Here is a 26,433-nt window from a genome sequence, read left to right as displayed (position 1 = left end):
ATATTGAGATATGGAGAAAATAAGGAAAATATGGCAAAAAGAAGGAAAGGAATATGCAACCCACAGAAGAGTTAGAAGGTGGATATCACATTGGGAATTCTGCGATTTATTCCCTAATTTTATACGAAAAAGAAGCAATTGCCTTGTGAGAGGAGTCTTGGATGTTATCATATAAATAGGATAACTTGGGGGAACATGAAGTTTTTTTTTTAGATCGTTTTTGTTTTCAGTGTTCTGAGAGTTTTTCAAGTATTTTGAAGAGAAGACAAAAGTGGTGACAGAATTCTTGTTCTTTGATTCAAGATGTTTGGTTTAATTTCTATTGTCGTTTCTTCTTCTATTATGTTCTAATTTTCTTTGTTAGAGCTACGATGTAGCCTAACCATGATGATATGAATTTCATGTTTTTTTATGCTTTGCAAGTAATTTCATTCATGTGAGTTATATATTATTGTGCTTAATGCGTTTAGGTGATTGGCCACCACTTGAATGATCCGATGTGCATGTTTGAGACTGAAAAGTAATAATATGCAATTGCTCCTTATAATATATAACCATGAATTAAATATGGATAGAAATATACCATGTTATTTGTGTAGCTTTCGGTGATAAGGTGGTCTAAAAGATTCATTGTAAACCGGGAATATTCACAGATTTTAATGCGCTTATGTTTATTTAAATTCACATAGAAATATAGTGAATTGATAAACTGAGTAGGTTTGCTATACCTAGAGATAGGATAGTAAATAGACTAGGGAATTCCGCTATCACATGTTTGATATTGTTCTTGTATGCATAATGATTCGAAATTCATATCTAGTGGTTATGGTGAAATCGGATGCTCTAACATATTTTACCTGATTGATTATCTGCCTTTAGTTTATAAAATTTCGTTTTTAAAAATTGCAAAAACTTGTTCGTAAAATTCTGCACGTGTCAACGAATGTGTTGAACAAGTAATATAATGATGAGAAGAGTATCGTCCCACAGAGATTGATGATAATAAACCAATTAAATATTAAAAATGGACTAATTCTAAAATTTATCTAACTGATCAAAATATAATTGAGAACAAATAAAAATTGACAATTTTTAAAAACGAAATTTTATAAACTAAAGGCAGATAATCAATCAGGTAAAATATGTTAGAGCATCCGATTTCACCATAACCACTAGATATGAATTTCGAATCATTATGCATACAAGAACAATATCAAACATGTGATAGCGGAATTCCCTAGTCTATTTACTATCCTATCTCTAGGTATAGCAAACCTACTCAGTTTATCAATTCACTATATTTCTATGTGAATTTAAATAAACATAAGCGCATTAAAATCTGTGAATATTCCCGGTTTACAATGAATCTTTTAGACCACCTTATCACCGAAAGCTACACAAATAACATGGTATATTTCTATCCATATTTAATTCATGGTTATATATTATAAGGAGCAATTGCATATTATTACTTTTCAGTCTCAAACATGCACATCGGATCATTCAAGTGGTGGCCAATCACCTAAACGCATTAAGCACAATAATATATAACTCACATGAATGAAATTACTTGCAAAGCATAAAAAAAACATGAAATTCATATCATCATGGTTAGGCTACATCGTAGCTCTAACAAAGAAAATTAGAACATAATAGAAGAAGAAACGACAATAGAAATTAAACCAAACATCTTGAATCAAAAAACAAGAATTCTGTCACCACTTTTGTCTTCTCTTCAAAATACTTGAAAAACTCTCAGAACACTGAAAACAAAAACGATCTAAAAAAAAAACTTCATGTTCCCCCAAGTTATCCTATTTATATGATAACATCCAAGACTCCTCTCACAAGGCAATTGCTTCTTTTTCGTATAAAATTAGGGAATAAATCGCAGAATTCCCAATGTGATATCTACCTTCTAACTCTTCTGTGGGTTGCATATTCCTTTCCTTCTTTTTGCCATATTTTCCTTATTTTCTCCATATCTCAATATTCTGCATAAACAAGGAAAAATTAAGTAAATAAGAGGAAATCCAAATATATTCTAACAAATATTGCATTATTTATTGCCTAGAGTAGATAAAATAACTCTATTTTTATAGAGTTATCAATTTTCTTTAAGTGTGGAGTAACTTTATCCAGTAATATTAACCACCACCAGATAAAAAATTCTCCAATAATTTGAGGAAATCCATCCAAAACACCATAAAACAACTTTATAATATATATAATTGGATATTCGTAATGCAGTAATCCAACCGTTAATAGTCACTGAATTGGAAGTTTCTTTCCGTCTAATTTTTTTTTTTTTGCAAATTCACGTCTAATTTCCTTTCAGGGTCATAGTGAGTTGATGGAAAGAGAAATATGGTGGAAGTTATTTTTCCTTCCACTTTTTGTAAATCCACATCTAATTTCCTTCAAGGGCTAAATTTATTGGTAAATACCATGTGTCAAATTGTATTTAATCATCTTAGAGACAGCGATTAATCTCCATGTTAACTCACTATCCAACCCTCCTCTCTTCTCTCAACTTACTCTCTCTCATCCCCACGTACACGAAAATGATCCCAAAAATGATCGAGCTTCTCCCCACGAGACATCAGATGGGATAGGTGTAAATGTTGGTGTCATGCTCTTGTGCGTGTCTCTGATGCGAAGCTTCAAAACTTGACATCTTTCATTGTATTATTGCTATTTTCTTTTTCTCATTTGTGCCCTGCAGACCTATATTTATTGGTTGATCATCCTATTGTCTTCACTGGAGCTGTTAATGTTGGATATATCAATGTGAATTATCTGGATATATAGATTGTATTTATTTCCCGAAAAATCACAAATTTGAAATATTATTCTAAAAACAATCACTTATATTGCTTATGAAAATGAATTACTAAGAAACATTATTATGATAACGAAAATGATTAGGCAATCACTAGTGTTTTTTAACTATTGCAAGTAATTATTTCTAGATAAATATTTGCAAGTCATTTCTTTTCCGTGAAACAAACACACTAGTGAGTTTTAGAACCCAGCCTCTTTCATTTTTATTATTACTATCCCCGTTAGTTTACAAGGTTTCTAACTTGGTAATAGAGTCAGGTTCTAGCCCAGTTTATTTCACAAATGTGGTCTCACATTCTTTAAATTCCATGTGCAAAAAGTCAGGATAACATTTATTGACGACAAATAGATACATCGAGGCGATCCGAACTTCAGACAATGAATAGAGACTAAAAGTGCACAAATCCATAATTAATGTTGGTTTTATTCTCGTGTTTCCAAATTACAAAGGGACAAAGGATCAGTTGCACTTGAGAGAATAAAAGGCACATTTGCAAGTTCATGGAAATTTAAGGGATGAAAGCCAAATTTTAATGCTCTGTTTTACAGAATTCTTCCATATAGTTATGCAAGCAATAGTTTTGTACATCCTCAAAAAGAGAAACATTTCCAAATTTTAAAGCTGTGTTTTATGGTGTTTTGTGTGTACTATGTTCCTGCTTCACCATATGCAGTGGAGAGCTATTTATTTATATAGAATCGAGAATGTCAATGCTTTAAAAATAGTAAATTTTATTTATTGGATTGATAAAATGAAAATCCATAGTACTTTGCATTAATAGCTTTAGGAGTTATTAAGGGTTTGTTTAGTAACGTTTCTGTTTCTTTGTTTTTCCGTTCTTTTGTTCCCCGAAACAAAAAAAGAACATAAATCCGTTTAGTAAAAAAAATCTATTTTTTTGTTTCTGGAACAAAAAAGTGTTCCAGAAATAGATTTGGAACAGAAACAAGAAGCAAAAAAAATCTGCTTATTGTTTCTGGAACAAGAAAAAAGAAACGATTTTTTTTCTAGAATTCTCCAAAAATAAAAAACAATCCATCGGCCGCAACCCGCTCACTGCCGCCTCTCGCCGTCCTTCGCCGCCACCTACCGCCCGCCTTCCGCCGCCGCCGCCCACCGGCCAACGTTCGCCGGTCGCCTCCTGCCCGCTGGCCGCCTCTTGTCGTCGACAATTGTTCTCCGCCGCTCGACGCTTGTCGCCACCCGCCACCGGCCGCCGTCCTCCACCGCTGGTCGCCGTGCTCCATCGCCTGACGCCGGCCGCCACCCTGCGCTGGCCGCCTCCCCCCGCCAACCACCAGATGCCGGCAATCACCCACCACCGGTCGCCGTCCTCAGTCGCCGCCGGCCACCCACCACCGGCCGCCATCCTCCGCCGCCGGCCATTGTGCTCCACCGCCCGACGCCGGCCACCACCCGGCGCTGGCTGCCCTCGGCCGCCGGCCACCTCCCGCCTCTGGCCACCCGACGCCGGCGGTCACCCACCATCGGCCGCCATCCTTCGCCACCAACCGCCGTGGTCCATCGACCGATGATGGCCACCCTCCGCCGCCAGCCACCTCCCGCCGCCGCCCCCCGCTATCGTCACTGCCGCCCAACGCCACCGTGCTCCGCCGTTGACCGCCGTGCCTCACTGCCTCCCACCGCCAGCCGCCATCCTCTGCCGCCGCCGACCACCATCCTCTGCCACCGCCGACCACCATCCTCCGCCCCCCACCGCCACCCACCGTCCTCCGCCGGTAGCCCAGAAGGGAGAAACTCGTTCATGGAATAGAAATGGATCATTCGCACCCTAAACGCATTTCTATTCTTTTTCTATTCTAGGAATAGAAATTTTGTGCAGTTACTAAACGCTATTTTTTGCTCAGAAACTGTTCCAAGAAATAAAAATAGAAAAAACTATTTCTGATCAAAAATTATTTCTGGGAACAGAAACGTTGCTATGTAGACCCCTTTTGTTTTTACTTTTTTTCTTTTTTGTCTTGCATACTTTTAAATTTGATGCCTCTTAAGTGCCAAGCGTCCGTAACTGTGATTCATTCGTCCGAGTCATGTTGGCTCGCTTCAATATGTATGTCAATCTGATAATTTTTGTTCCCTATTATATACTTTAAATATTTTACCGTGTTGACCAATCCATCACGTATTAGTAAAAAAAATCTCAATTTACTAATACGTGATGGATTGGTCAACACGGTAAAATATTTAAAGTATCACGTATTAGTAAATTGAGATTTTTTTTAGATTTTTTTATAAAAAAAAATCACAATATGCACGTGTGCTTTTGCTCTTCGTATGTAGAATTTAAACGTATTCATAACAAAACTAGGGGAGTTATTTCAACAGTTACTGCAAAAACTTAGTTCAACTCATATACTAACAGTCATTTGATTAGTTGAGATTATCTACATAGGACATTGTGATCAATTATAAGATGAGATAGACTGTACGGGTCAAATAAATTAAATTAATTAAATCAATGGGTATGTCCAATTGTGCCGATATGCTTGATCTACAAAGTTCATTCATAGAGGACACGAGCCATATGTTAACTTTCATAGCTAGCACTAGCATATAAATGTTTATATGAGGCTCATGTACTTCATTTATATATGCAGCCCTTTCGAGTGATTATCGTAGTTAGTCCAACTCCACGGCACAATCATGAATCATGGGCGTGATTAGCGCCAATGACTTGACTCAGAACTTTTCCAAAAGAGAAAGATGAAAATGATAAAGTGAATATTATAAAATGATAAAGAATGACTATTTGCATATCAACAACAAAACTTTACCAGTAATTTCACCAAAATTATAAAAGAAAAATATGTTTCCCTATAACGCTTCGTAAAAAAAAGATGAGATAAATAAATAAAACTTGATGTTGTTTATTTTTATGTACAGGTATTGTTTTGTCAATAAATATGAAACAAATGAGTATTTGTTTAGACTTATTGAAGGAAAAATAAGGGCAATTTCCATTGATTTGATAAAGCAGTCAAACCAATGCCGATCAACATTCAATATATCTTATAATTAACTTGAAGTATCAATGATTGCAAAATCGATTGACTATCAATATTTAGAATAATTCAGAACATATAGTCTTAAACTTGTGCAATGTATGAATACTTACCTAGTATTAAATAAAAATCGTTTTAATCGTAGTGCCACGATAGAAGAATACCCATTCGGGTTGTTTATGGCGGATTTAATCTTGAGCAGGGCATTCCTCTCCGGTCTCTCCTTCCAAGCATTGCTATTATCTTCCACGTCCCTTCAATATTCGGCACCACCCAAGTCCACATGCCCATGTACAGTAAAATGAAGGACTATGAGAAACTATTATATTGAGTATAGTATATGTATTGAATGAATACTAACCATTGAAGCTAGTTAATCCCACAAGATTTGATGATCCATATTCAATTTTTATATGTATTATATTAATGAAATACTTGCCTGTGGCCCGTGAGTTGATCAATTCTGCTAGGGACCTCTTCGACTCAAAGATGCAACACATCTTATCCTCCCGCGTGGTCATTAAAGCTTGCAGTGACCCAGAAAATTGCCAAGGAAAACCAAGCAAACCATTTCAATTTCGTTGAGAATTAAGGACACGAAAAATGATGGAGAAGAAGGTAGGCACCACAGCTGATTTAATCACTGGAAAAAAAAAAACCAATCAAGTTCTTTATGGAAATTTAATGCTCAATTATAACCTTAAAGGCCAGAAGCATATGAAAATCTATTATTTTTGTTATGTGGCCCCCGAATCACATGTGCTCAATGATTCGTTACATTGTGTGGATCCTACGTAGACTCACCTGATCTACTAGTTTTTTTTTTTTTCCGGTCATAACCTGATCTACTATTTAGAATGCATTGAATTATATGCTCCAGGTCCAAGTGCAAAAGTTGCTTGGACTATTCATTTATAAACAATGAGAAAGTTTGGTAGAATAGAGTTTTGTGGTTGAGCCACATCATGGCAAAACTGCATTCTTTCCACTTACTATAAAATTACTTGGAACATATTAATTAGATAAAGGAGCTTAGTTTCTTATTTAACATTGATTTTCCTAAAAAAATATTTTAAAATAGATTCATTTAATATATTAAAAGGTCATTGCTGAATGAGCTATTATATGTTGAATAGTACACAATGACTTAATTATATACGTCGACTCATAAAAAATAAAAAAAAGTGAAATATCTTAATATTGATCATCACAAAACATGTGCTTATATTGGTTAAGGATTTTGCAATATATATGTGCTATACATAAATTCTCTCATTTATGTTAAGAAAGTTTGCAATACATAAAGCTCGCAATATCTGATAACTTTCATCTTATGTATCCACATGAAAAGGGTTTTTGTGCGTTAGATGATGTGGGAGGTTTTGCAATTAGTGTTTGTCACTAAATTATCTATTGTTACTGCTATAATTGTTGTTATTATTATTGTCATTTATTGTCGTCGTCGTGATTGTTGTTGTTGTTGTTCTTGTTTTTGTTGTTGTTATTATTATAAAAATGTGAGCTTTTGAAATTAATGTAGGTTATTGAGTCTGATCATTTATCACCTTCTCAATTGCACCTTACATACTAATTGCAATTGCTGAATCTAGACCATGACCATGACGTTCAGTAGCCAAGAATCTTTAATCATTAGTATGTATTAGGTTAACGAAAGGCCGTGAGATTATTAAAGGACGTGAAATTCCAGGCCGTCATGTTATTTTTGCCTATGACGATTGATTTCCTCATGAGCTACACGATTTGATGACTTTCTCTCTAAATACTTGAACATTTTAAATGGGCATTTCCCAGGATGTTCAAATTAAGTTTCAATTAGGGTCACCTGTTTGCCTCAAGGAGACAATTGGTGGTCTGCAAAACACTAGCGGATTCTCTCAGGTGATTTCCATTTAACTATGGTTTATAAGTAAAACAAATCCTCCAAATGATTACTACTTAAATAGTTATTTTGGGAGTTTGCCAACTTTCCTCAGGCCATGTCATTATAGTGTAACCCATTACTTGTTAAATCACTGGATCTATTAAAATTACCGATTAAAAATGTTGTATAATTGTATTAATTTTTTTCAACCAAAAATAACGAAATAGAACAGATAAATCAATAAAACTAAATAATCAAACCTGTAAATCCATATGTTGAATTTATCAGTTGGATTCAATGTATCGTGTTTTATTTTATTTTCACCAAATCCATATTATGTTGAATTTTAAATGCTTGCTTCATTATGTAGGGACTCATGTATAATTTGAGCAAGTCATTTTGGTCACTTCCTATGAAAACTGTGAAATACTTTACTTTTTTACGGGAATGTCCATGATAGCTTGACACAGAATTCTCCCAAGTCGTTTCGGTCTCCTGCGATGAAAGCTGGGAAATGCTTTACTTTCTTGATAGTGATGTCCATTATAAAGTAAAAGTGAAAAGACCTTGACGTAATTTTTGTTTCTTTAATCCAATGGAAATATGAGGACGATGGAAAAGAAAGCCGGCCCAGTAACTCAATTTATATTTCTATCTCAATCTAATCTTGGATGAGATTTTATCTTTTTACCCCGACAAAACGCTAGACTAAATACTTCTTTTTCTCGGTCAAGAACTTGGCCAATACTCCGAAAATTGGTCAATGCAAGGACCCTTTTCCTTACGTGGATTTGAAAAAACGGATTGCAATTTTCTAAAGTCTGGAGTAACTTTATTTGGTCAAGTTAACCCCAAATTCAAGATCTAAGGAGAGAGGACGGAGGCAGAAGTGAAAAGGGAAAAGGAAAACAAAGGGAAGAAAAGAAAGGAGAATAAATCCAGACAATCCAAAGATACATGTGGTGAGGTATCAGCTCTTAAGTGAGAAAATTTAAGATATAAATTTAACTCCTAATAATATTAGAGAATCTCAATTCTTTGAACATTAGAGAATCTCAATTCCGAAACAGTGGTTTCGCAAGCCTCCCAAGATCAACTTCAAGGGGGGTTTAACAAATTACTAAGGGCACGAGTGTAACCCTCTTGTAAGGTAGCATTAATACTTTGCTCGGACTTTCCCAAACCCTACTAATCATAACTTAGTTTCCCATTTATTTTCAATCAAAATAAATTAGAGTTTCACTAACCTACTCTAGGTTGGTTAGGAGCTGAATAAGGCATAAGAGGCATCCTTACTCTACGAACCAGAGAGTTTGGGTTTGGGGACTTGATTACGTTAATTTTGCCTATACCCGTTAGCTGTACCGTTTCTCTTTTAAAAAAAGAAAGTTGTTTTGTGCAATCTTCTTCTACATTAATTAGATAAAGAAGCTCAATTACTTATTTAAAATTGAAGGTTTCTAGAAAATATAACTTAAAAGTGATTCATGTAATATATAAAAGAGGGTGTAGCTAAATCGCTGTAAGTGTACAATCATGCCTAAAAAGAACGTTCCAGCCATTCAGTAGGAAAGTCTTCCTGTTGAACATTAACCAATTACTTAATTATATGTGTTGACTAATAAGAAATAAATAAAATGAATCTTTAAATATCGAAGTTAAAGAAACATGCTCTTATGCATTGGTTAAAAACGTCTGCAATATATACAAATGACCTTATATATCTGAAAAGGTTTGCAAAATATATTAAGTTTGCAATATCTAGTATCTATAATTATATATAAGAGAGGTTTACAAAATATATTAAGTTGGTGCCACACTATCGTGCATGTAATCGTAATTTTGTTTCTCATTATATCAATCGTAGTTGTCGGTCCCTTTCATTCGGGACCATGGACCATTAGATTGGTCCTACGTGGAAATTTTCTTTGTAGTGATTTCATAGCCTGTCAAATTCTATTTCCTAAAGGAAGTATATTGCAAGATATAGGAAGTATATTTCATAGCCTGTCAAATTCTCATTGGCCTCCTTTCTCATCTACGCATCTTTCTATCTCCTCTATAATTCACTTCATTCCATTATAATTGCTACTTCACTTATTTTTGCTAATAGCATCTCGACTCCCCTAGGCTAGTAGCCTAAACAAGCCTGATAACAATATTAGAAAAATCTGCCCTAAAGACTGGCCCTTCTAAATCGTGCTTTTGAGATATGCGGGGTTGGTTCGGTCGGACCAATTCGGGTTTTCAAGCTCTTGATGGCTCCTGAATTTTATTAATTTTTAATTTTCATCTTTAGCATCACTAGTGCTGGAGAGGTAGATTTTTTAATCTCTCTTTTTTTTTTTTATCTTTGATATTGGATGGGCTGGGCTTGTCCATAAAAGTTGTCCCCATACCAAGAGCCCATAATGAACTGAGCGAGGCCCTATCGATGAGTTGGAGTTGCTGCTGACATTTGTTAGCGGCTTTTCATCGCCTGAATGCATAGCCACACAATGGCGCGCCGAAGATGATGACAAGGCATTGTTGCATAAACCCTTTAGTTAGAGAGAGAAAGAAGAAAATATATTTTGGAGAGAGAGTGACGAAAGGAAAAACCCACAGTGAAAGGAGAAGAAATAATAAAAAAATTAGATAAAATCTTTTAATTTTTAGATGCGTCTGTTTCACATAAAATCACAAATTTAAAATATTTCTAAAAATATTCACTTTTATCGCTTGCAAAAATGAATTAATGAGAAATAATGTTATCATTAATAAAACGTTTAGGCAAAGATTATTGTTGATGATAAAAATATATAATCTGTTAACTAGTTTTTCTAACCAGTACAAATAACTATTTTTAAAAAAATGTTTACAGATTATTGATTTTTCGTGAAAAGAAATTCAATAATAAGCTTCGGAACTCAACGCCTTTCATTTTTAAAGCTAATGTCCCCGTTAGCTTCGTTATCTCAATTTGGCCATCGAAGACCTTTACCCTTATATTTGGTCAAACCTACTAAAGGCTAAGTCCAAGTAATATCCATGATCTCTCAATTTTATACATAGTATGTTCGTTGCTATCATTAGGTGAACTCATTTCTAAAGATTAATAAAAATACTTCACGGTACTAATTGTTTGTCCAGTTATACAATTTATCTGTCCTTTTTTTTTTTGCTTAAATTTCTTTTGAGGAGTTTTGAGGGGTATAGAATTGGAAACTTTGTGTATTTAACTGACAATGGATGTGAGATTTATTGTTGTAGACTCATTATGCGCAAAACTTTCTGTTCATGCAATGACCTTCCTGGACTTGGTCCTCCACTACCAGATGATGGGAGACATAAAGATTAGAGCAGGGGAAAGAGTAAGAGGTTCAACCCCAATGGAAGAGACTTCATATCTGTGAAACAAAACCAATATGAAACAAACGCCCAAGGAATTTCCAATTCATTATATGCCTTAACACTTTTCTGGTATGTGCAAGAGCGCGTCTCTAGCAATTTGAAGAGTTCAGCGAAGCAGAATCTCGCGGGAGAACCTCACCTGCTTGAGAAGAAATTTTTTGGCGAGGACCCGTAATGAAAACCCTTCTGCTCAGATTATTCAGTACAGTCAGAACAGAGAAGAGTATTGCTAATTGTTGACATAACAAGTAATCAAAAGTTAGAGCGGCGTTACTCTCATTTCTCCCCTCTCTCTCGGACAATTCATCGAACACTTTCTGATCAGAATCAGTAACCTCAATAGTTCGCGGAAAATCGAAGTGACTGCCTGGAACACCATTCGGCAGGCCCTCAGAATCCGTCACCCATATGCATTGTTCAGCACCGTCGTCAATACTCCGTCCATTGCCATAAATTCCAAACACAGAGGAGGGAGCCGAAGCAGTCGCCATGATGGTCGGAGGCCCGTTCTGCACGGAGAGATGGCGCCTCTGGCTCTCCGGAGCGGTCTTGATCGATCAGACGGCGAGGCTTTGCCTCCCGTAAAACGCACTTGCTCCGGCTTCTCGGCTCCGAGAGGAGGTTGCGCAGATTTCGGGTGGAGGAGAGACGATGGGAAGAAGGCTCAGGAGGGCGTCGTGGCCATTGTTCGCCGAATATCTACGGAATTTCTGAGAACGTGTTTAAAATGATTTTTGAGAGACGCTTCACAGATTAATTTCATTGATTTGAATTAATCACGGATATCCGGCTCATGCTTCGTCACTTGAAAACCTTTTTCAAATCGTATGTTACAACAATGTGAAAAGAGAGAAAGAAATTTGACACGAAAATTGTGCAATTTTGATTGGGACAATATACGTGTAAATGAAGGCTAGTGAATACGATTCCCTTTTCTTGAAAAGAAAAGAAAATATTTTCGATAGTAGAAGCCACCTTTCGTAATTTCCATTTATTGTAGATTCAAAGTTTCTCAAGCCCAATCTCTATCACTTTCAATATTCTTTTTTTTTCTATTTTAAATAACTAGGATAGGGTGAAACATTTGTATTTTAAAAAACTTTGTGTCTTTAGTATGTTCGATTAATTTTTCAACATAAAACACAACCCAATTACTATTTCCTGCACATTTTCTTCTTCGTTTAAAGCTTCTTGAAATAGTATGTTACAATTAGATGAGAAGAAATTGACTTGCTCGAGTTATTTTGGCTGATCTTACCCAAGCACAACCCTTTGTTAAAAACTCAATATAGAAAATATTTTTTAAAGTTTCTTAGTGAAATTACAAAGAAAAAATTAGATGACTTCCAATTGACAATTTTCTAAAGTTTTATGGAAAGTTTTCACTAAAATTCTAGACATTTCATTTTACAATATTATAGTAGAACATCATCAACTATCAACCATTATATGACACTGGTTGAAAAAAAATATCTAATGGCTAAATCTTTGTCAATGCATGACAACAGTGTACAATATATTGTAGTACCTCACAAAATCTCCTTGTAATTCTATGTTGTGTTTGTGTGTTGTAGGCAGAGAGAGAGATATTCACTGTTAAGATCATTCCAACTCAAATCCAACACTCGAAGCTCCACAAGAGGAAGGAATAAGGAGTCATGGATAGCTCAAGGGAATTCCAAGTTCTAATCTCGTGTGTGGTTCAGAAATAGTCGAGTCACCTGCAAAGTGGTATCATCGAGCCTAACGCCCTCCCATCCGCAGCAATCACCCTAGCTGTTGCGCCACGATGGAAGAGAAGACCCATTCGGGCAGTCGAAGGTGGCTTTGATCTTGAGCACTGGAGTCCCCTCTCTCCAAGCACCCCATGCTTCCTCTTCCTACCAATATCAACACCCCATAGCTTTCATAGTGAAGAGCACTCTGCCCATTCACTTTTACCAATTTGGCCTACTCTCTCCCTTCGGTGGACAGGATTGAACCATTTTCTACAAATTATGATATGATGATTTGATAGATTTTGTCTATTCATTTAATGCAGTTTGGATAAAGGGCTGGTTATTTGGTTTTGTAAATAAGATTAACTCCGTGGAAGTTTGGGACGAGCTGGGGAAGTAGTTAATGGAAATTGATTTACAAAGTTTGATGCATGGGAAGGGGCTTCGGACTTTGGTTAGTTCTGCCCTCTCTACTTTTATAGGCCTCGACCACCGACATGGTGCATGCAAAAATCGCTGCTTTATCATAAGTCTTTTTCTTTTTCTTTCGTTCTGGGTCACACACTTTACTAACCATAAGTGGACTGAAATCTCATAGACATTGCCAGAGGATTCTGGATTTTTTGGCACTCCTCCTTGATCATAAATATATGAGATTTTTGTTTAAATGTGGGTACCAATTGATTCGATGGCATAATTTTATTTAGATATTTCGTGATTTGATTAAGGTATGGATTCAAATCTAAGTCGTCATCGTTCATTAGCAAATCTGTCTTATTATAACAAACTTTTTAGTATGGCTTACACAATCCTGAAAAATATGAGTAAGTGAATGGAGTTTTGTCCGGAGAATAAAAATTAGGAAACTCGATCTATTTGCTCAATTCTAACGAAAAACATTTCGATTTCCAAATTATTGTCATCACATAACACAAATAGTGTTGAAAATTTTTAAAATTTTATTATTTGATTTCTTAACAAATATCCAATATAAGTTGCGTAAAAAATCCTTTTTTCACAAAATAAAAAAAAATGTTAAATCTTAATCTTGAAAAAGATGTATAGAGGGATCCAAAGGAGACGCTGATATTGGGCCGAATAAGGCGCTCAACGATTTCTTCATCTTCTTCTCCGATCGGCCGATCCACAAAAGCAAAGGCCTACTGCTCTGCGAGTTCCTCACAGAGAAAGGGAAAAAGCCACGGCGAGATGGAGCGAAGGAGGAGAGGAAGAAGACCAACAATGGGGGAGACGATGGGCCATCGATTTCACCCACAATTCTACTTCTCATGCCGCTCGCACTGCTTGAACATCCAGCTGCTGCTGCGGATGGACTACGTCGGCATCACGGTACCCGCTGGTGTCGTTCCGGGAGCTGCCGGAGTACACGAAGGACACCGAGTTCATCCTCCGCCACTTCCGCGCCAACCGGCCGCTCGCCAAGGCCGCCCTCAGCTTGTTCCGTTGGCACAACGGGACGCTCAACGTTTGGACGTGAGGATGACTGATGATGTGTTTTTAGTTTCGATTTGTTTTTTTTCATGCGAGGCCATCTTTTTTCCTATTTTCTTCGTCAATTCATTTCTCTCTCTCTCTCTCTCTCTCTCTCTCGTGATTTGTGGTGATCTCTTTTGCGTCCTGTATGTGATGGCGAGCAGGCATTTGATTGGGTTTCTGGTGTTTCTGGGATTGACGGTGGCCAACTTTGTGGACGTGCCTCAGGTTGCGGATCTTCTCGGCCTATTCTCAAGGTGTGTTTTGTATCATTCAATCCTATACTATACTAGCGTGCAAATTTTAGTGAGTTTACGATATCGGACGGAACCCATAATTTCTAATGAGGAATTTGTCAGTAGCCACTCGATCTGTGTTGACTATCATAGCTCGATTTTACTGTCTCAAAGTGTAATCTAAGATGAGGCTCGTAGGTGCAAGTTATAACTCACTAGAGAGCTTGCTAAATTGCTCATTTGGTGAAGATGTTTGAGTTACCCTATTTTGATCAAATCCTCCATAACCAGCTTAAAATTGTCGAATTTCACAGTCACAACCGCTTAAATTTTTCCTACCAGTTTATTAGCAGAACGGCGCTTTTAGTGTGTACAAGTCAGTGTAGTATTGTGATATTCGTGGCTTGTTACCATACCAAGCAATCGGCCATTTCATCAGCTGACCTTCCTTCAAATCGGCAACTGGCAACCAAAATTGCCATTTAAAACCTTCATTTTCTTGTGGTGCTGTATCAAAATTGCAAGTGCCACAGATGAATAACTCGAGTTTGTGACATTAAGGGCAGGCACATAAAATTTAACTCAGAAAGTTTGTTTCATAGGAATATACAAGGGTCGTGCTCGCCATTGTCATTGCTGCTTAAATTTCAGGAGTAGTAGTAGTAGCCTGACAGTCAAGACAGTCTTGCTCAAACAGCAAGTGCAAAATTAAGGTGGATAACAAGGGTCATCTGTGATTAGTTACCGTGATGGATCAAAGTATTAATAGAAATTTTCGTTCTTTTCAAACATAAATTAAAGATCCAATCCATAGGAAAATCTTTCCGTGTTCCTGGTAATTCAACATGGATTCAGTCCACCTTCAATGGACAATCATCTTCCACGCAAGTAGCACTGTGTGTGTCAAGAAAAAGTTCACACATGGGGGACTGTGTAATAAACTATTGCAGAATGCTCTGAAAGTTGATTGCTGCTAAGATTTTCTGAACGAAATCAGTGGTATATAGCTTTTACAGTGAAGAGTAGTACGCTGGTGGTCAAATTGAATTTGAAAGTTATCAGCCTAAGCAAGCTACATAATTATTCAATTAGTGCTCTGCCCAGTCACTTTCACCATTTTGGCCTACTCTCTCCCTTCGGCAGACAGGATTGAACCATTTACTATAAATTATGATATGAAGATTGAACTCCGGCTAGTATTTCCAAAGATTTTGCAATAGCTTGATATGCAAATCTGCTTGTGCAGGTCAAACTCTACTGGTGCAGGAACTAATATCTCTTACTCGAAGGAATTGCTTTTGGTGAGTGGCGCACTAACGATTATTCATTCAACTTATGAAAAGAATACTCTCTTTTGAAGTCTACAGATGCATCTAACACAACATAGTTTTCAGGGTACAAATTCTTTGGTGAACTTGAATCAGATAACAGAAGAAGAAATGATGATCACTTCACTCCAACCAGCCGCGACACGGTGGCCGTTCTTCTTCTTCTTAGGCGGATCCATGTTCTGTCTCCTCTCGAGCAGCATTTGCCATCTTTTCTCATGCCACTCACACTGCTTGAAAATCCAGCTGCTGCAGATGGATTACGTCGGCATCACGGTCATGATCATCACCTCATTCTTCCCCCCAATCTACTATATTTTCCAATGTGAGCCCCAGTGGCAACTGATCTATCTTGGCGGAATAACGGCAATGGGGATGTTCACTGTTGTGACACTGCTTGCCCCTTCTTTCTTCTGGGAAATTTCGGGCGTTTCGGGCGGTGCACTTCTCATCCATGGGGTTTTTTTGGCATCGTTCCTGCGATCCAAGCCTGTATTGGAGCAATTCCTAGCGCCCGATCATGCTTGCTTATGAGTTGGCCGTGTTACTGTCTTACATTATGGGTACTTTGTTTTATTTATGTTAGCAGGATTACTGAGAGGCTAAAACCGGGTTGGTTCGACCTTGCTGGTCACAGCCATCAGATATTTCACGATTTTGTGATCATGGGTGCCTTGGTTCATTATGGCGCTACTCTGTTGCTCTTACAGTGGCGAGATAGAGTCGGGCGCGATAGAACTGTGTAACAATGCAAAAATTAGTCAAAATTCGATTCATTTCGATTGAACCAAGTGCGAGCGATTTGCTGGAGTTTCATGTTATTATGTTAGTTTGTGTACACCCCCAAGTCAAAAAGCCTCAAGGAGAGATGGCGTTCCATGACAGAGGAGATGCTTCCATTTATAAAGAAGTGGAATGCCCATTGTATTTGTTATATTTTTCTCATTTTCCATGGATGATTTGATTTACAATGTGATCATATTCAGGTAATAATCTTTTCTGCTTTCATCTTATTTTGAGCTGTTGGTGAGTAGTTGCTCTATAATTTTAGTTCGACCACTATTACTTTTCTCTTTTTTTTAGGCTAAAGAATACCACCACCACCACCATGAGAATAGTTTGTTAAGCGCTGTATCGCCATCTACACGACAGAAAAAAGCTAGAGCAGGAGGGTGATGAATTCTTTGTGTGGTGAATTTTAAGAAGATAAATTATGACCCAATACAACATATAGAACTGCTAAGGGTCTACCTAATAGGGTTCGGGAAAAAGCATCAGATGCAAGCAAATAGAAATTGCAGACGTGAAACTTGCTTTAGCCCATTTACAATCTCTGCATCCATCAAAGTTCTGCCATTACAATTTTTTTTTGAAAGAAGCGCGAGATATGGAGAATTTGGAAGTCCGAGAAGGAGCAGTTGTTAGGAAGGAAAAAAAGACTCAGACGATGTAATATCCACCTTCAGCGAAGCTTCATTCTGGCAGTAATGCTGCTTACTCTCGAAGAAGAATCAGATAAGTATTGGCAAAGTCAGTTGACGGCCGATCTGGCTTCGGAAAAATCAACCACTTCAATGGTAGTGTAAAGAGTCATGAAAAAGGAGGCGGTTAGACATACTAGCGTACCTTAGAGATTCTCAAGGAAAATCAGAGAAGCACTCGTCAATCTGTGATGACAAGTCACATCCATAGCTATGAATTATTATTCTTCATGGTTATTGTATCTGTGACCACAGTGATCTTTCCTTCAGTTCACAACCAAAAGAAAATCTGGTGATACTTCACATCCAAATTTAAAGGAAAAGACAGACAACATGACAAATCCAAGGGTTCAACATGCATAGTGGAGACTCGAGATGTTCAAATGCTTGCAAGCACGAGCTCTGCTAAGGAAACAAAATTTAACACGTTGAGATAGGAGTTGAAGTAGAGAAAAATAATGACCCCACCAAATGCCACCACGTATGATCCGGCGAACCTCCGTAAGTAGGCTTCTTTTCAGGACACATCATCTTTGCCTATGTCAACAGTTGACAGAGTCCACCCATGGACTGTCATTTGAGCTTTTGTAACTTATTAACGGTGGTCCACAGAGAAGAGGGTTACTTTGATAAATTGCTTGATCGAAAGTTGAATTGATTTTTTCTGTCTGTTGTCTTGCCTAACAAGTTGTTGTGAGCAAAGCTAAAAAGTGAAAGTGCGTATAGCTCTCTCACTTGCGGAGGAATCAGACCAGTTAACTTGTTGAAAGAAAGGTCCAAGCTCTCTATATTCCTTTAATTGGAGAATTTTTCTAGAATTGATCTCGTCGAATGATTATACGACAGATATAAGACATATATTTCGTTCAAATAATCGATTTTAGTGTAATAAAGCCCATCAAATTATTGTGCAAGAGATCCATTCCAGGCAGATATTCTAGAAAGTTGCACTTTTAATATTTCAATCTACTCTCTAACACGAAGGTCGCTTTCTCTTAGTTCATCCGAAAAAGCATCTGTACCGCTACCATAATAGAAAAATTATAAGCCAAGTTTTCCCTAGTACTAGTAGCACTGCCATACTCAGCGTTTTCACTCAAAGTATCGAATGTGCTATTAGATACCCCACCATTTCCAAATTGAAAATCTTAAAAACAAGAAGAAACTTCTCTAGAAAGGCCTATATAAGAGAGATCCAGTATGCTCATCTTGGTCAACTGACAAAGAGCTAGAGGAATTGAACCTTAAAAGTGGTTTCCTTTCACTAGAAGAAACAGATCCAGTTGAGCATCTCACCTGTCAATGCATTTTTCGTAGAGACGATGGACGGAGCTCTAGGAAGAAACTAAGGAAAAAGCCTAGTGAGCTCAACACTTTGTAGATGCAAGAACCTCATAAATGTAATATTGGCACGGTAGGGTATATTTGGACCGAAATTTGTTAGTCCAAAGGTATAAAAAACGAGAGGATTCAATTTGCAAAAGCTCAATAATAAAAGACCACCCATAAGTTTCCGACAACGTTAGAAATTCCAAAAGTTGAATATCTCCAATCTAGTTTGGTATTGGTCTGGACAAGAAATTATCGCTTAAATCCAAAATCCTTGAGTCTGAGCTATCCCAAATGCCAAGTGATATATCCCAATGAATTGATTGTCGTCCAGATACAAATATTTCAACCTTGTAAAGTTAGTAGTTATTGGTAGCATTCGGCCACGCAACTTCTCGCCTGACCGTTTTAGTATAGATAGTGTGACACAACCTATGGCCAATGGCTCCGGCATCTCCCTCGGGAAGCTGTTATTTGACAGATCTAACGTCGACAACAATTTCATATCGCCTACAGATGGATAGATTCTAACTCCTATCGAGTCCCTTGATAGGTTTAGGTACTGCAAATTCGAAAGGATGGAATCAATCTAAGATGGAAGCGCTCCTTCGATCCTATTGGCAAATGCATTGAACCAACACATATTCACAAGGTTTGACTAAGATGGCCAATGAAAAACACCCGGCAAGTTGTTGCCAGTGAGTTTTAACTCGACGAGATTCACCTTATTTTGCAATAGCCAATCTCAACACCACTGAACTCCACATGCACGGCACTAGCAAAGAGCACCTCATGTTTTTCTGTTGAACTGTTGCATTGCGTCATTGCCTGATTCAGTATCCATTATATATGTAGCTCAGCATTATGTTCTCTGTTTTTTTTTAAGATGGCTATTAATTGAGCTTGACCCATATTTCTTTTGGATAAAAGGTGTGACTAGGTTGACCCTTGACTAATATTCTATGTTGGTTTAGTTTGAGCACGACATCAAGGTGATGGGAAAAGAAATGCTGGCACAATCATTGATCCTGATCCATATGTAGAAGACAGTCGCTCTTAAATTTCTGCCAGTAGAGTCGAACTTATCCTCTAAGCAATTTTGCATTAAGTATTGGATAAGCTTCGTTCTCTTGCTATAAATCTTCATCAAGCAGTGACCATAAAGGTGGGCCCAAGCTGCATAACAGTGGTCCTACAATGCATGCCTTTGTCGTCAAATAGGAGCAATTCCCCGCGCCCAATCCTTTGTGTTAGTGGGATCTTGTCTTGATACGCTAAAACCCAGTTGGTTCGATGCTGCTGGTTGCAACCATCAGATATTTCACATCTTGAGTAACATGTACAGGAATTTGTTAATGTTGGATTCATTTTGGTTGTGAAGTAAACTATCCTCTCTCAATTGACAACCAAATCAATTCTCCTAGTATTCAAATTAGCAGGACAAGGAATACAATATGAACACCCTAGGAGCCAAGCGTTCCCAATCCATAATAAAGACTCAAATGCTTACAATCCTATTAAATAAAGGTTCTCCACTGTTTCATCATATTTTTCAATCACAAAATAATTAGAAGAACAATATCTAATGGGGAAACGATGGGATAAGCTTACGAACAAGCTCGAACAGCACACACTGATAGTATGAGTTTAGGCAAAGAAAAAGAACTACCCCAAGGAATGCCACCACATATGATCCTACAAAACTCCACAAGAAGGCTTCTCTATAAGAGTCATCCTCCCTGGTATGATTAAAAGGTGGTTGTGTCCCCTGTTCCTGATCGGAGTCATCACAGCTGGTTAATGGTGCTCCACAAAGAAGAGGGTTACCTTCATAACTTGCTTCACCAAAAGTTCCAAATTGATTTTTTCGATCTGGTATCTTGCCTGACAAGTTGTTGTGAGCCACACTAAAATATGACAGTATGTAAAGCTCTATTAGTTGTGGAGGGATGGGACCGGTTAAGTTGTTGAAGGACAGGTCCAAGCTCTCTATGTTCTTTAACTTGGAAAATGTTTCCGGGACCGTTCCCTTCAAATGATTGTGTGACAAGTTCAATGCTCGAAGTTCACTTAAGTAGCCGACCTTTGGAGGAATAAAGCCAGTCAAATTGTTCTGTGAGAGATCCATTCCCGACATGAGTTTTAGAATGTTGCCCTTATAAGATTCCAACCTACTCTTTGTCATGAAGTGTACTTCTTCGAATCTCTCTGTATAAGCAGATATGTAATCATACGAATAATATAAACCGAATCTGCCATTATAGTCTAAGACACCGTAATGCATATGAAGGAACGAGGTAGCAAATGCCTCCGTAGATAACACAGTGTTTCCAAATGTCAAATCTTTCAAACAAGAAGGAATTGTTCCAGAAAGATTATTATTGGAAAGATCCAATATGCTCATATTTTTCAACAGACATAGATTCAGAGGGATTGAACCTTCAAAATTGTTTCCTCGTAGTAGAAGAAACTTCAAGTTCCGAAGTGAACCGATCCAGCTGGGGACCTCACCTGACAATACATTATCTCTCAGATCCAACGTGACAATCGATGAAGCTCCTGACAGAAACTCAGGAAAAGGCCCAACAAGCGTGTCATTTGCTAAATGCAAGAACCTCGTAACTGTGACATTGACACAAGGGGGTATATTTGGCCCAAGGTTGTTACTTGAAAGGTCTAAAAGATTGAGATACCATAAGTTGCATAAGCTCAACGGTAAAGGACCTCCCAATAAATTACTTGACAGTATAAGCACTCTCAAGTATTGAATATCTCCAATCCAATTGGGAAGTGTTCCAGATAGGGAATTATTACTTACATCTAAAACTTGCAAGAAGGAGATATTTAATATACCAGGCGATATGTCCCCTGTAAAACGATTGCCGTCCAAATACAAAAATTTCAAGCCTGTCAAGTTAGAATACCTCGGTAGCATTTGGCCTTGCAAATTGTTGCCTGACAGTTTCAATACCACAAGTTGCGAACAATTTTTAGCCAATGTCTCTGGTATTTCTCCTGTGAAGCCATTATTCGACAAGTCCAATGTGGACAACGAGTGCATATTGCCCATTGAGGAAGGGATTCCACCTTTCAAATTGTTGTTTGACAGATTCAAATAGCCAATGTTCGGGAGGATAGAACCAATATGAGATGGAAGCTCTCCTTCAATAAAATTAGCAGACACATCGAAACTCCATAAGCTGAAAAGATTCAAATTGGAAGGCAGATAAAATGAACCTGACAGATTGTTGCCTCTGAGTACGAACTGTTCTAGATTTACATTGTTGTCCAATAGCCAATTTGGAAAGTTTCCTGTCATTCCATTGTGGCTGAGTTGAACATGTGTCAATTCATGCTGTTCTTTCAGAAAGCTGGGAATTACGCCACTTGCGTCTTTGTTGAGCACACAGTTTGATAAACTAAACACCTTAAGTTGAAATGAAGGAAACCAAGTGGGCTCTTCTGTATTTACTACCAAACTATTATGGTTGTCCATGAGGAGGAATTCCTCAAGGTTATAATTATTAGCCAAGGAAGCAAGTGAAAGTGAGCCTTCAAATACATTTCCAGATAACGCAATATATTCAAGTGACTTGAGATTATAGAGGAGAGACGAAGGAATGGCCCCACTAAAATTGTTATAACGAACATCAAGCGCATGGAGTGTGGTCATATTGCTGAAGCATGAAGGAAGAGGACCCCAAAATCCATTAGCACGGATATCCAACTCTTCAAGGTTCCTCAATCCACACAAGCCTGTTGAAATGGACACTGCAACTATGAGTATCGTCACTAAATTGTACTTTGTAAGATTAAAACACTCAAGTTCATGGTTTTGTGTCGAGAATGGAGGATAGAAAGAGCGTGCAATCTAATATCCAAAAATACAAACAGAAAAAATTGGTAAGATGGAGCTTTGGAGTGGAGTCGCATCACCACGATGCTTCATTTCCACTATTCTTCACATTAAATTAATTACTTCCGGAGTTTGACAAATTTTGAATTGGATTGGAAATGACCTCTAAAGTTGATACTATTCATAAAATTTATGGGTTAATTGCATGGGCAACCTCTAAACCTTGGCTCCATTTTCGTTATAGTTTCTGATTTTTTTTTTCCAATTTAATTTTGTACTTTTCAAAAACAATGCAATGGGATCCTCCATTTAGTGCAGCGCGAGATCACTGTGATCTTTTGGCTGACATGCTTGCCAAGTCGGCAGTGGAGGCCCCCCAAACATCATTTGGACTCGCGACTCACCACCGCAACCCGCCGCCCTCCACCACCATCCACATTATCGTCCCAGTTTGCTGTCCATCACTGCCACCTCGCTTCTTGTCCATTCCACCCTCCGGGCCTTAGATTTGAGACGTGTGACCTCAATTTTGAGCATCACGGCCTCAAAATTGAGGACACACTTTAGATCTTAGGTCGTCGTAGTTCACACTAAAGGTCGTGCAAGGTCTTCTGGCGGTGGTAATGGCGACCGAGCTTCGTGGTGTGATGATGGACATGAGTGCCGTAGTGGGCGGAGGCAGCAATAGACATTGGTGCAAAAGATGCCGAGGTTTTTTAAGGCCGAATGAGTTTTTAATATTGTAATTATTTATTCTATTCTATACATTGTTTATCCTAATGGAAAAAACATTTTTCAAATTAATTAATTTATCCATTATTAGAAATGCTTTCTTTGATTGATTTTATGCATCTTAGTTTACTGGTACGAATTTTCAGTTTCTTATATAATTTTCATGGCCTAGTTGAATTTATTAACACTTGCAATCCCTGAAGTTTGACCACCACTGTGGTTTAATATGTAAATTGTAAGGAATTTTTGGATTTTGATTCCCGATTAACTTTTGCATTAAATTTTATTATGATTCCTGCACAACATTTGAACCCCTCTGGTATATTGTTATTTTGACTAATTTTTATCTTCTAAGCAATTACTCCTTGCATCTGTTATGTTATCACACTATTCTTCAGATTGGCCAGTAAAAAAGATTCACAAATGCAAAAGCATGGAGCCTAAACATCAATATTTAAAGATCAGGGATTAAATTGAAAATGACCAAAATTCTTAGGATCACCGACATCATGATCCCACAATAAAGACATTGAGCATGACATGGGTTTATTTTTGGCTTCCATAGACATTTAACTAAATCCTTCCCACTTCAAGCATAAGGCAAACAACTATATGATATCATTTACTTAGATGCAAGTCGTTGGCGCTAAGTTATTTGAAGAAAATGTGTGGCCAAAATAAGATCAAGTGGACGTCAAATATAATGCAGTCATGCCTTCTATGTTCAAGGTAATCTTATCTTATTTTCTCTTAAGAAGGTGAATGAAAGCACTTTCAGAGAAGTACCTTCCAATAACTTCAAAGCATTCAGTCCACAATAACTGATGTCTAAGGCCTTAAGAGATGTTATCCTCGCAATGTCCACGAGGGCATCATTCACCAAATTGTTACTAAAAAGATCCAACGCCTCCAGATTCACACCTGTGATTGACAAAGGTTCTCAAAATCGAACTTTATATATCAAGGCACGGTCTTCTATTTTACATGTACCTTCAAGCTGATTGGAAGATAAATTTTGGGCCTCCACTGAAGTTTGCTTGTACAGTGAAGGGACTCGTTGTAGATAATTGTTAGATAGATCTAGCCTCTTCAATTTTCTCAGGTGTAGCGTTCCCTTTAAATCTGGTTAAGAAAAAACTCATGCACATCCAATAGTTAATTAATTCTCTGTAGATATCAGATGTCTAACTACCTTAAATTTATCGATAATAACTATATGCTCATGACGAGGAGAATTGGTTTATAAGCAGAAACCAATTGGTTCGACATATTCGAGCACAAAAAAGGTCTCTATCACATGAATTTGTAAACCAATTTAATAAACAAGTAACTTATACTCTTAACAATGTTGATCATACGTAGTTAACTAACACTAGTAGAGCTGAGAAAATGTACCCTCATTTTATTGTTTGGATACTAGAAAAAGGAATGATCTAGAGAGTAAAGAAAAGAAATGATGCATTATCGCTTTATTGTACTTTTATATATATAATTATGTATTTACAATTTGAAATGCATCGAAGGTATATTTGGGAAAGAAAAATGATGTATGATAAAAGTATTGGTCCCCCTTAGTCCCTCCAAAGCCCTTTATATGGGGGATTTAAAAGACACATGACTATGCATAATTCCTCCTAATATTTTCTACTCTTTCTTTTCCTGTCCCTTTCTTTCCCTCTATCCAAACACTACACTACCTTTAAGGTCCTTTCTCTTCCCTCTAAATTAATCCCCTCTATCAATCTACTTTTCCTGATTTTCAATTTTAATTTTTTGCAAACCTTATCACTCTCGCAATTTGACTTTTAATTACCATGAAACGCTCAAAACATTTCCAAACATGTAAATATTAATACGTAGAATAATATATAGTTCTCTCATAATCTGATGGAACTTGATTTTCTTTTTTCTTATATTGAATCTTGAGAGAAAGTCACAAATAAAAGTATTAAGTTGATTTTAGTCCACTTCCAAACAAGTGCCCTTCAAGTCAACTTTGTTAGGGTGCAAAATGCAAACAAGTCAGACTCTTTATGATGGCAGAAAAGTCGGCATTTGGTAAATCATTGCCTACTGAGCTGATTCTATTTTCGCTCTTCGTACCTATCCTGATTGTGGAGATGAGTCTCCTAATTATTTTATGATATGTGCAATCTACTACTTTAAGAATTGCATCATTTGTGCAATCATGTGTTTGCCATTAATTCACTTAATCCACTTTGTTGTTTGAAGCACCCACGTATGACATTTTTACATTATCCAGAAACGGTAAGTAAACGATTACATAGAGACATAATTGAAAAAAGACAAAAGGAACAAATAGCTGAGAGAGAGATATTCACCCGAGAGAGAATTCCCACTTAAATCCAACACTTGAAGTTCCTCCAGGGGAAGGAATAGAGACGCGTCAATAACCAGCCTAGGCAATTCCCCAAATTGCTCTCCAAATTCATTTGGGCGTGTCCAGTTCAGATATAGTCCACTCACTCGCGAAATGGTGTTATCGCAGTCCACGTGTTCCCAGCCGCAACAGTCACCATTGCCATCGCGCCACGACGGAAGAGAAGACCCATTTGGGTGGTTGAAGGCGGCCTTAATCATGAGCAGTGCATTCCTCTCTTCTTCCAAGCACCCCATGCTTCTTCCACTTCCCATCAATACCAACAGCACCCAAGTCCACATACACAATAACAGACACTTCATGTTTATAATGGTGTTTTGTGCGTTTATCTGTTTCTTCTGCTTCACCATGTGCAAACTTGCGAGGGTCATCTACTTCATTTATACATGCGGAGTCTTTCCATTTTGAGTGATTATTACGGTTGGGCCAACTGCACCAAAAAAACCATCGGCAAACTCAAAGTCTACTGCGGCCAATTCCACGGAACACGTAATTATCGCCGTTGACTTGACCCAGAACTTCTCCAAAAGAGAGATGAAAATTATAAGATGAATGTTATAAATTGATTAAAAAAATGATTATAAGCAGATCGACAAAAAATAAGCCACTAGTGATTTCACCAAAGTTATGAAGGAAATATGCGTTCCCCAAGTATCATTTCTAAAAAAACGAGAGATAAATAACAAAAAATTGATGTTATTGATTTTTAGTATAA

General features: G+C 37.4%; 1 protein-coding gene and 1 pseudogene across 1 annotated transcript; one reads left to right on the top strand and one right to left on the bottom strand.

Annotated features, from left to right (window-relative positions):
• Nucleotides 1-11,664: 11,664 nt before the first annotated feature.
• On the top strand, nucleotides 11,665-16,932 carry LOC130136126 (heptahelical transmembrane protein 1-like; annotated as a pseudogene).
• A 3,342-nt stretch (nucleotides 16,933-20,274) lies between these two features.
• LOC115661871 (receptor-like protein 15) lies at nucleotides 20,275-26,266 on the bottom strand. Its single transcript, XM_030584069.2, has 4 exons — nucleotides 25,660-26,266; nucleotides 24,308-24,439; nucleotides 24,104-24,238; nucleotides 20,275-22,485 (listed from the first exon to the last, which is right to left on the bottom strand). Exons 1-4 carry the CDS (start codon nucleotides 26,087-26,089, stop codon nucleotides 20,312-20,314), a joined length of 2,871 nt encoding a protein of 956 aa, XP_030439929.2. The 5' UTR covers nucleotides 26,090-26,266; the 3' UTR covers nucleotides 20,275-20,311.
• Between the last annotated feature and the right edge of the window lie 167 nt (nucleotides 26,267-26,433).

Source organism: Syzygium oleosum, unplaced genomic scaffold (genome assembly GCF_021117445.2).
Source record: "Syzygium oleosum isolate NSW1041296 unplaced genomic scaffold, Sole_v2.1 Sole_v2.42, whole genome shotgun sequence".
Classification (NCBI taxonomy): Eukaryota; Viridiplantae; Streptophyta; class Magnoliopsida; order Myrtales; family Myrtaceae; genus Syzygium; species Syzygium oleosum.
The sequence above is the reverse complement of the archived record's forward strand: the minus strand, read 5'-3'. Positions and strand labels throughout refer to the sequence as shown.

Excerpts from the sequence above, each read along its gene's own strand:
- LOC115661871 (XM_030584069.2), bottom strand. The coding sequence starts at position 26,089 with ATGACCCTCGCAAGTTTGCACATGGTGAAGCAGAAGAAACAGATAAAC. Across the intron at positions 24,239-24,307 it reads ATCTTCCAATCAGCTTGAAG|GTGTGAATCTGGAGGCGTTG; the intron begins GTACATGTAAAA and ends TGTCAATCACAG. Across the intron at positions 22,486-24,103 it reads TGCTTTGAAGTTATTGGAAG|GCTTGTGTGGATTGAGGAAC; the intron begins GTACTTCTCTGA and ends CCATTTCAACAG.